Raw genomic sequence first — 11047 nt, forward strand, 5'->3', positions numbered from 1 at the left:
GAGGGAATTGTGGAGCTGGGTATGGGAGAGGGAAAGTGGGATGCCTGGGAAATGCTCCCAGATGAGTTTCAGACCTGGCTGGTCTTCCAGAAGTCGGGAGCAGCCCTGGGCGGATATCGGACACCGGCAGGGAGGAACCAGCCTGATGCTGGTGAAATTTGGCAGCATCTCCCTTGGGAAGGGCTCCTTGTTGGCAGCTTCCTGCTGGGAGGCTCCTAGTCCTAATCTTGCCTTCCTAGATAAGATAGGGTGCTTATGTCAGGATAACCTGGAGCACCTGGTTTCCTGACCTTTCCCAACCTGTGGCAGCCTGGTTGCTGCTCTGGGAATTGAGGGGACAGTCTCCCATGGCACACATGGATCACCCAGGTCCAGGTGTGCCTCAGCCTGCTCTCCTGATTCCCTGGCAGGAGCGGATCTTCATGGAGAACGTGGGAGCCGTGAAGGAACTGTGCAAGCTCACGGATAACCTGGAGACACGGATCGATGAGCTGGAAAGGTGGAGCCACAAGCTGGCCAAGCTCAAGAGGCTGGACAGCATGAAGTCAACTGTGAGCTCTGGAGCTTTCAGGTACCCATGGAGCCACAGGGAATGTCCCCTTTCATCCCAGGAAGTTCCAAGGGGCAGCTCGGATTGGGAACAGTGAGATGAGGAAGGACTGGGATGTTGGCTGGTGTCGCTTGGCCTGGCGTGGATTTAAAGAGCTGAGCTTGAGGAGGTTTGGCATTCCCACAGGACCAGCCCAAAACACCCAGGATGAAATGCTTTCTCATGGCAAAGAGTTTCCCATGCTTCCAGAATCTCCTTCCTGACCCTGCTTATGCCAGTTTTGGGGCAAAGCACCAAAAGGTTTTGTGACTGTCACACCACAAAAACATGTTTTCCCTCCCAGAAAATCCCATTTTTTCCTGGTAATGGCTTGGAAAGCTATCCCTGCCCAGCTTAGCTCCATTCGTCCTTTCTCCTTGCAGCCAAACTGGGAGCCAGTTCAGCCGGGCAGGAAGTGTGCCCCACAAAAAGAGACCCCACAAAGTCGCCAGCAAGGTAAGGGATGGATCCCAAAGGAGCAGTGCTGGAAGCAGAGGAGGCTCAGCCTGGAGAAAAGGAGGATCAGGGGGAACCTCACTGTCCACAAATCCCTGGCAGGAGGTTGGAGCCAGGAGATTGGGCTCTGCTCTCTGCTTGATCCAAGAGGAAACAGCCCCAGGTTGTGCCAGGGAGGGCTAGGCTGGATATTAGGGAGAATTTCTTCATGGAAAGGGTTGTCAGGCACTGGAGCGGGCTCCAGTGGTGGAGTCCCCATTGCTGGTGTGATTTAAAAACCCTATGGATCTGGCACTTGGGGACATGGATTAGTGGCCTTGGCAGTGCTGGGGGTAGGGTTGGACTCCACGATCCTAGAGGGCTTTTCCAACCTCAGTTTTCCCATGATCTTCCTTTCTATCTCCTAATGGAGACATTGAATGACTTTTAAACTTGGGGAGCTGAGGATTTTCAGGGAGGCAGGAAGAGAGCTTGGGATGGGCTGGGGGAGATCTGTGCAAGGACCAGAGCAGTGAGGAAGCTGAGCTGATCCAGGGGACCCTGAGCTGATCCAGCATTTTTTTCCACTGCAGTCTCCGTCGGTTGTTCCGGAGCAGGCCTGCATCAGCCAGCGCTTCCTTCAGGGCACCATCATTGCCCTGGTCATCATCATGGCATTCAGGTGAGATCCCACTCCTGGGCTTCTGCATCCAGCTCATCTGTTGGGACCGTGCCATCCATGGGGTGTGCAGTGAGGGGCTGTGGGTCTATGGCTTCTTCCAGAGAATCCTGGAATACTTTGGGTTGGAAGAGACCTTAAAATTTATCTGGTTCCAACCCCCTGCCATGAGCTGGGAACTTCCACTATCCCAGGTTGCTCCAGCCTGGCCTTGAACACTTCCAGGGATGAGGCATCCATCTCTCCTGGGCTGGAATCCCGTGGAAGTGGATCGATCCCATGCCCTTTCCTTGCTCCCTGCTCCTCCTCACCCTGTCCTTTTCTCTTTTCCAGTGTGGTGTCCATGTCCACACTCTACGTGCTGAGCCTGCGCAGCGAGGAGGATCTCGTGGACATCGATGGGTGGGTATTTCGGGAATCGCTGGGAGGGATGAGGACACCTGGGAGAGGCTGGAGCGCAGAAACTGGGATTACTGAGCACAGTTCCAGAGCTACAGACCCTGCCAAGCACAGCCGCACATCTCAGTCTGATGGTGGTTGAATTATCTGGAGCAAGAAGTGAGGAATAGAGAAGGAAAAGGGAATCTCTTTTTAGGATGTGCTTGAATGTTCCTTGGATGCCTCCAGCTGGACTAAAACAGCCTCATCCCACTGGTGCAGCAGGGCTGGCTCAGCTTTGGGAGCTTGTGTAACCCGATAATGAGTCTCTTTTTCTCCCTCTCTTTTCCCTCTCCCATTTTTCTCCCTTCTCTCCTCCTTACATCTCTCATCCAACCCATTTTCCTTCCACTTTGTCTTTGATTTCCCCATTTTTGTCTTTTCCTTCCCATTATCTTCCATATCCTCTATCATTCCCTGTCCCCCTGGTCATCTTCCCACTTTCCTGTTCTCCTTGTCTCCCTGCACTGTCCTGTAGCTCCTTTGCTGTACCCACTGCCTGTCTCCTGGCCCTCTTTCGGCATGGGGGTCCCGGAATTCCGGTCGCTCTGTGTCCACGGTATGTGACTCTTTCATTATTTCATTACTTAATTCCTTCGTCCCTTCTCTTAATTCCTCTTTTTTTCCCCTGCACCACGAAAGGCCATGAAACTGGAAACAGAGAAAGGCACGTGAGACTCCCAGTGGGATTCCAGGAGGAAGGGTTATGGGTCTTGTCAGGGAAGGGAAATTAGGAGTAGGAGATGGAAAAATCAATTAGTTAAAGGTTAAATAAAGAAATTGCATCCTGCAGGGAGAGCAGGAGCAAGATAAAGCTGTGTAAAAAAAAGGGATGAGGCAGTGGGGGAACTTCAGGGATAAGGGTTGGATTTAGGTTGGGATGAAGGTGAAGCTCCAGGGGCTTGTGCCCACATTCTCTTTGGAAGACTGGCGTTGAGTCTCCATTCACTTGGAAAATAAATCCCTCTATTTAGACAAATCTTGGAGATGACAAAGTGGTTTTTTAATTCCTCTAAATGAGTGAAGCTCTGTTAATCCCACAGAAACCTGGAATGATGCTCAGGGACAGGTAAGACATGGACACAGGTGTCCAGAAATGCTCTTTCTCCCAGGTCTGCAGAATGATTCCATCCCTTTTCCATCTCCCTAACACTCAGGAGATGCCTGTGGTGTCCTCAGCTCAGGTCTTGGATAGCTGCAGTGAAACACCTGGAATTCCATGGGATGAATTTGGGGCTTGGGGGGTTGAGGGACGGTGTGTGTTTCTAAGGAACAAGGTGAGGAATAGTCTGTCTTCAAGTAATAAGGGGCACATTCCTTAGGGAGTGGTGAGAGCTTGAAGCCTGTTGATTCCCAAGCACCTAAATCCACGAGGAAGATTCCTGATGGTAGTCAAATCCGCCATGTACACCATGTTCCAGGGGGGTTGCTGGTGTCCTCTGAACCAGCTGAGATTTTTCCCTGCCAGACATGAAACAGCCACATCATTCCCTGTGGAATTTCTGAGCTCTCCTTGCTGTCTTCATGGCTCGTGTGCCTTTCTCCTGCCTTTCCCAGATCACTCTGTTCCCCTCCACATCTCCACTTAGTCCATGTCCCTCTTCCCATCCTCCAGCTGCAGCCACTGTTCTCCCCACCTGCAAGTGACCCCATTGTCCACACCCAGGAGGTTTCCAGCATCTTTTCCTGCATTCCAGGTCAAGCCAGAACATTGACAAGACACAGATCGTGCGATCCACGGCTACATCCAATGGGGCCAGCAGCAGGACCCCTCCAGAGCACGGTGGGTGTTGGATTGGGATGGCTCTGGTTTCATGGAAGGACTGCAGGACACCGGGTGCTGCTCCTGTTCCATCCCTTGACTTATTCCCTGTGTCCCTGCAGTCCCAGATGAGACACATGGAGCAGCCCTTGGCATTCCCAGTCGCGGTGTGCTGGCCTGTTTCAGCCCTCCCTGTTTTTCCACGTGCTGCTCCGTTGCTCCCACTGGCATCTCCTCCACTGTCCCCTCGGAGACCAGCCCTGTCCATGCTGCCAACCGGACAGGTGAGGGCCAGCCCAGATTCCCAGTAATGCTGGGACGTCTCCAAGGTTTGTGTCACCTCATGTCCTCTTTGTGTTCCTTGTGAGAAGGTCTCCTCCAGGATGAACAATTCCAGCTCCTTCTTGCCTCCAGATCCTCATTCCACTCCTTTGGAAGCTCTCTAATAGCTGATACCCTTTCTATCCTTATCCTTGGTTGTATACTTTATATCCTTCTCTGCCCATGTGGTGCAGTTTGGATCCTATTGCCAGGGGGATGTGGGGTCTGGAAAGGATTTGGAGCTTCCCATGTTGCCAGCAAAAAGTCATGGGAAGCAACACCAGGCACAGCTCAGCTGAGCAGCCCTACCTTGAGGTCTGACCTCATTCCATCATCAGCTCCATCAGGCACAGAGGAAATGGAAGCATAGACTCCTGGAATGCTTTGTGTCAGAAGGAACCTTGAAGCCCACCTGGTTCCACCCCTGCCATGGGCAGGGAACCTTCCACTATCCCAGGTAGCTCCAAGTCCTGTCCAACCTCGCCTGGAACACTTCTAGGGATCCAGGGGCAGCCACAGCTTCTCTGGGCAACCAGGGGAGCATCAGGAGGTGACATGGGGACAGGGTGATCCCAGTGCTCCCAGCCTTTCTCTGCCTCTCAGCACAACCTTCTCTCCCGTTTTTCCACAGACCAAAGCCAGCCCTCCCTCCTGCCAATGACAAATATCAAAGCCAAATCCAGGGGCATCACCGGGAAATCCGCCTCCTACACCAAGTGGCCAAAGACTCCTGACAGGTCTCAGAGCTTCGGCAGCCCCAATGCCAGCCCCTCCTCCCCCTTCTCCCACATCCAGGGCAAATCCAAGTACATCTCCAAACTCTCGCTCTCCCGCAGCAACTCCCGGCAGCAGCGCAGCCTCCGGCAGCCGGTGAGCGAGCGGCCCCGCACGGAGCAGCCCGGCACGGATGGTATGTGGATCCCATCTTCTTTCCCTTCCAGTCTCAGGATTTTCCACCTTTTGCTGTTCCTAAACATCTTGTTCTCTCCCTGGTAGGGCTGAGCCCGGTGCTGCAATCCATCCGGATCCTGGAGATCAACCTGGCCATCCATTCCCAGTACTGCGCTGCTGCTGACGCCTGCAGGTGAGCGGGGAGGGCTTGCTGGTGGCACCTTGGTGGCACTTTAGTGGGAGCAGCAAATAGGAAAATCTGGGAGTTTTTCCAAGAATTTCTTGTGTGTTTCCTGCCATCACCTCGTGCTGCTCCATGGGAAGAGGAGCTGGTGCTCCCAGCCTTCCCTCGGGGGTTGTGTTTGGTGGTGGGCTTGTTCCTGGGACATTGGGAAGTTCTTCCCTCTGAGCTCTCAGCATTCCAGGGATTTTGAGTCCTGTCCTGACCTATGTCCCACAGCCTGGTGACATCTAATGTTCTTTCTGTGTTCCCAGGACTGGGAATTTCAGCTACCGCATCCCTGTGAGCCAGCAGACAGCCGTGAACACCAACCTGACCCTGGAGATGAAGTGAGTGCCCATGGATCATGTCCTTTGGGAGCCCCTGGAGTGGCTGACGTGGCCATGGTGTCTCCATGGGAAAGGGACACTTGTTCCCCCTTCCAGGCTCTCATGGTCTCCTCTCTTCCCAGCTCCTCCTCCACTGTGTCCATCTCCCTTTGTGACCTTGTCTCCAGTGATCCCTGCCAGGATGCTGTGAGCAGGAACAGCTCCACTGACTCCACAGATGCACAGGTAGGGAGAAGGGGACAGCTCACAAAATACACACGGAATCATTGAGGTTGGGAAAGTCCAACCATTCCCCCAGCACTGCCAAGGCCACTGTGTCCCCAAGTGCCAAATCCACATGGCTTTTATATCCCTCCAGGAGTGGGGACTCCACTGCTGCTCCCCTTCCACCCCTTGACTTATTCCCACAGGGAATAAGGCAGCCCTTCCCATGAAGGAATTCCCATGAAGGAATTTTCCCTAATACCCAACTTAAACCTCCCTTGGCACAGCTTGAGGCCGTTTCTTCTCATCCTGTCCTTGGTTCCCTGGGAGCAGAACCTGATCCCACCTGGCTGCCCTCTCCTGTCAGGGAGTTATGCAGAACTTCCAGTATGTCCATCTGGACCATCTCTACTCCCAGTAGAGCCAGAAGGTCCATCTGGAGCCTCCTTTCCTCCAGGCTGAGTGCCCCCAGCTCCCAGAGCCCTTCCTCATCCCACTTGTGCTCCAGGAAACATCCGTGGGGTCACTAGACAGCATGAGGCTGTGGATTTCCTCACAGATCCAGCCTGGAGGACATCCCCCGAGCTCATCCCTGAGCAGCTGTTCCCCTTCCTTCCCCAGGACACCACGCACCGCTGGCCCCTGGTGATGCTGTCCTTCCGAGAGTTTTCCTACCACTTCCGAGTGGCGCAGCCGGTGAGTACCCGCAGCTTGTCCAGGGCCACGTGGAAGGAGAGAAATGTGGGATTTACAAAATGTGGGAAATGCAGGTTTAGCACCAGGAGCTTCCCACAGTCCTGCGTGTGGTAGGAGGATGATCTGTCCCTGCCCCAGCCCATAATCCAGGCAGAATTCTGCCCTTGGAGTCGCACCCCTCTCTCTCTAAGCTGCTTTTCCCATTCCTAGGGCCGAGCCGACTGTGGCACTTCCCTGGAGCAGCTGGGACACCTCTTCACTGACTATTACTTCCAGTTCTACTGGCTCTGTGAGTGAGTCCCGGCAGCACCAGTGCCCTCTGCTCGGAGACAGGAGGGGAACTGGTGCCACTGGGAGCCTCCCGAATTCCCTGCTCCGCTGGCCCCCAGCCCCGCCTCATCCCCGTGTCCTGTGGCAGCTCCGGAGCTGGAATGGTGATGGCTGGAGACACTGAAGCTCAGGACAGACAGGACCTAAAAGCCACCACCAGCCCTGTGGTGGCTCCTGGGGGGACCTCACACCGATTCCCAGTATCCCACACCCCTCTCCTTCCCTTAGGGGGATGTTTGTGTCCTCCATCACTTCCCCCTCCCCTTCCAACACTGGATTTGGAAGCATCACACCAGACTGAGCGTGGACAGCTCTGCCACATCTCAGAGGGGTGCTCCTTCCATGGACAGGAGCCCCACCCGGTGCTCCCAGATGTCCCACATCAGTTCTTCACAACACTGGAATTGCTTCAACACTGGAGCCATTTCCAAGAGTCAAACGCTGGAGTTTGGCCTGGAAAAGATGGCTGAGCCTGGACCTACTGGAAGTTCTACACTGGAGTTGCTGTTCCTTCTGCTTGGCCCAGGGCCACTTCCCACAGACTTCCCAGAGACTCCCAGACCTGCCAATGGACACGTTCCTCTAGGAACAACCGGAGAAGGAGCAGCTTCGACGTCATCCCTCCTCTTCTTTGTGCTCTTAAATCCCATATCCATGTGGGATATCCAGGTGTGGATGGATAAAACCCCCACTCAAGCTGCTGCTGAGGCCATGCCACACCTGGGGACACTTGTCCCCAAGCCAGGGGTGACAAATGACCGGGACTTACCCACATTAAGTGTGGTAGGATCCGTTTTTATCCGCTTGGAAGCGGCGTGTGCGGAGCTGCCTGGTCGGCTCTGGAGCCAGTGCTAACCTCTGCCCAGATGTGCAGCACTGGCAAAGCCTGGAGTGCCCTGCGGAGCAAGGCCAAGTCCCTGGGAGCACCAGGATCTATGTCCAGGCAGGATCTCTGCCTCAGGAGAGTGGTGGTGTTCTCCCAAAAGTTGGATGGCAGCAGCTGCAGGCTGTCCCTGCCCTCACAGAGCTATGCTGGGGGGAATTTGGGATATTTTACTGTTACAAGTCCTTAAATTGCTAAACTACTGAATTCTTGTGGGATTTAAGCCGTAAAAAACCCCAGGAATTTCCTTCTGGCCCCATTGAGCCACGTGTGTCCTGTGGGAAAGTCAGGTGGCTCCCTGTGCTTCCTCCTCCCCATCCTGCTCCTCATGCTACAGAGGAGTGTGTTCCTGAAGGCTCAGCCACCTCCAGGGTATTCCAAGATGGATTTCCCTGAGGAAACAAGTGAGGGGGGAATGTCACATGCTGATCCTAAGGACACTCTAAATCTGCTCTGGAAAAACAAAGATGGGTTTTTTCCAGGTAAACTGATGGTTCCTGGGCACATCTGGTTTTATCTCCCATCACCCCCCTCCTGAGCTTAGCCCAACGAAGCAGCCCTGAAATTCCTGGTGATGTCACTTAGATTTGGCATCTGCCCCCAGTTTGTAGGGAGGTTTCAAGGCCTGGAAACACTGAATTATAGTTAATAAAATCCACTGAATCCTGGGAAGCAGGAATAGTGGGTGAGCAGGGCATTCTAAGCAGCCAAGCAGTTGGAAAACCCAGTTTTGGGAAGCTCAGTGGGACAACAGACACCCCAAGACTTGGGTAAAACTATGCACAAGCAGAGGGGCTCCATGCTCAGCAGGATTCTCTGGTTTTCCCTGAAATTGGGAAGGAAACACCTGGATGTAGCTGAGTGCTCTTCCCTCCACCTGCCCTGAGCAGTTTTTCCTGATTTTAAACTGGGAAGTGACTTCCTTGGCAGGTTTGTTGTTCCCTTGGCAATCAGTGGCGCAGGCTGGCACATCCTTCCTCAGGTGAGTGATGCTGAGCTGGGATAAAAGCTCCTGGAAGAGGAAACAGGGAATGTTGGGGGGGCCAGAGCCTGCAATCACCACCCCCCCCAGCCAAGACACTCCAGTACATTCCACCCCACTCCTGAGGGAAGGAATCAATCAGTTGTGGCCCAGGAGGAGTTGGGATCTCTCAGGTGTCCCCAGGATACTCAGCCATGGGATTTTAGGGAGATTCCCAACAAACCATGTGCCTGGAAACATCTCTAGTGCCTTTTTCCTTATGGAACAGTCCCAAGGAAGAGTGTTTTCCCACATATATTCCCAAATGCTGCCTCAGACATGGTGCCCGGGTGGTTTAACTGGGATGTGGCAATTCCTGGAGTGCCAAAGCCAGCTCTACCCACATGGAGCTGGCAGCAGTCCCTGGGATCAGAAGAGGACAGGGATTCAGGATGAAGTTTTTAGTGTCAATAGTACCTTATGTCTTAAAGTGGCACAGGTTGCCCAGAGAAGTTTTGGATGTTCCATCCCTGGAAGTGTTCCAGGACAGGTTGGATGGGTTTGGAGCTGCCTGGACTAGTGGAAGGTGTCCCTGCCCATGGCAGGGAGTGGGACTGAATGGGCTTTAAGGTCCCTTCCCACCCAAACCATTCCAGGATTCCATGATAAAAATCATCCATCAGCTGCTGCCCAGCGAGGCAGCAACGAGCTCCAACGGGGTTCAGAACTGTAAAATGAAGGAGTCATGGAATTGCTTCCAGGCCCGTGGAAACAGCTGTCTGCATGGATTTCCCCCCCAAAATGCATCTCTGCCCCTCCCCTGTCCCCAATCATTACCCTGTTCACAATCAGGCCTTTCCCTGCGTGGGTCAGAGGGAATTCCGAGCCCACCTCTCGAGCTTGGGGAAATCCCTCCCCATTCAGAGGCAAAGAGACATTCCTGGCAGGAAGGAAGACAAAAGGGTGGAGAATGAGGCTGTTTGGGAGTTGTTTCAAAAGCAAATTCCCAACTCTTCTGTCCTACTGTTGGAGCTTAAAGCCTGTAAATAGAGACTATGGCACCACTGGAAGAATTAAGGAAAAAAACACCACGTAAAGCACTAATTTTGTTGGTTTAAATGTTGCTGCCACAGCTTTAATCACTGTATTTTGCCAGCCAGTTCGTAGAGTTGCATTTGTAGCAGGTTATTATTGATTCCTGGTTTTTATTTGTGGGGAACAAGCGTGGTTTCCCTCTTTTCTTCCTGATTTATATTTATATTTTGCTGAATTTGAGGGCTGAGTTTCCGGATTCCCCGGATTTTTTTTTTGTTTGTTTTGTTTTGTTTTGCTTATTTAGACTTTGTTTTATGCTGGAGGTAAATGTGCCCATATGAATAAAATATATAAATACTGCTTTGTATCCAAGGATGGCTCCTGGTGTTTTCCTCCCTTTCTGATGGAATAACTCAGGTGAATGGCTGTAAAACTGCCCACAGGATGGAGGAAATTCCAAGTCTTTAATCAGTGGAAGTTTCTGGATATGCCCAGTCATGTTTCTTTGGAATGGGGATGAAAAGGAGAAAGGAAAGAGGAAAAAGAAAGAAAGCAGGGGAAAGAAATTAGGAAGGGAAAATGAAGGAAGCAGGAGAAAAATGAAGAAAAGTAAGAGGGGAATAAAACGGTTAAATGGACAAAGGGAAAAGGAAAAAGAAAGCAGAAGGATGAAGAAATGAGGAAGGAGAAAAAAGGAGGGGAAAAGGAAGAAAGGAAGGAAAAAGAAAGGAAAAGGAAAACCTGCCTCTGACATCACATTGTTTACTTCAGAGGGCAGACTCAGATCCAGAAGGATCCAAAAGTCTACAGAAGGAAATCTTCCCTCCCAAATGGGAAACTGGGGCTTGGATTTGTGATTTGGAAGTGGAATGGTTTGAAAGCTGGGCTAAAATTCCAACCTGCCTCTTGAAGACATATAAATCAATTCCTTGTTTCTTGGCCAGGCAGTTAATTCAGGAATTAAGGGCACATCCAGCACCACAAAATTCCTGGTTAGGGATGAGAGCAGGCACAGCATTGCCAAAAAAAGGGTGAGGGGATGTGATGGCAAAGAAGGCTGAGGGATTAAAAGCAGATTTAGGATTTATTTTGCACAGCCTGGCTGCACTAGGACACAAGGTGGCACTGGAACACCTGTAGCCACACACAGCACAGAAATCTGGGATAACACTGGCCCCATCCCAAAGTACCTAAGATTCCAAAGATCTTGTGCCAATATGGAGAAAAGTCCCTCCTGAGCCTCCCTTTCTCAT

At 52.3% G+C, this 11047-nt stretch overlaps 1 protein-coding gene across 4 annotated transcripts in view; it reads left to right on the forward strand.

Moving 5' to 3' along the window:
• The window catches only part of MYRF (myelin regulatory factor), a 42200-nt gene extending 34199 nt beyond the window's left edge, over positions 1–8001 (forward strand). Inside the window, exons 15-27 of one of the 4 annotated variants that reach the window (XM_059848596.1) lie at positions 411–571; positions 973–1045; positions 1618–1706; positions 2037–2105; positions 3839–3924; positions 4026–4232; positions 4856–4961; positions 5061–5134; positions 5221–5308; positions 5611–5685; positions 5808–5910; positions 6511–6585; positions 6796–8001. In XM_059848596.1, the coding sequence (XP_059704579.1) occupies positions 411–571; positions 973–1045; positions 1618–1706; positions 2037–2105; positions 3839–3924; positions 4026–4232; positions 4856–4961; positions 5061–5134; positions 5221–5308; positions 5611–5685; positions 5808–5910; positions 6511–6585; positions 6796–6882 (1293 nt within the window). In that variant the 3' untranslated portion in view covers positions 6883–8001. Of the gene's footprint in view, positions 1–410; positions 572–972; positions 1046–1617; positions 1707–2036; positions 2106–3838; positions 3925–4025; positions 4233–4855; positions 5135–5220; positions 5309–5610; positions 5686–5807; positions 5911–6510; positions 6586–6795 lie in introns of all 4 variants that reach the window. The other 3 variants (XM_059848597.1, XM_059848594.1, XM_059848595.1) reach the window with 3 other exon arrangements.
• The last annotated feature ends 3046 nt before the right edge of the window (positions 8002–11047 follow it).

The sequence above is a fragment of the Haemorhous mexicanus genome, chromosome 6 (assembly GCF_027477595.1).
Source record: "Haemorhous mexicanus isolate bHaeMex1 chromosome 6, bHaeMex1.pri, whole genome shotgun sequence".
Classification (NCBI taxonomy): domain Eukaryota; kingdom Metazoa; phylum Chordata; class Aves; order Passeriformes; family Fringillidae; genus Haemorhous; species Haemorhous mexicanus.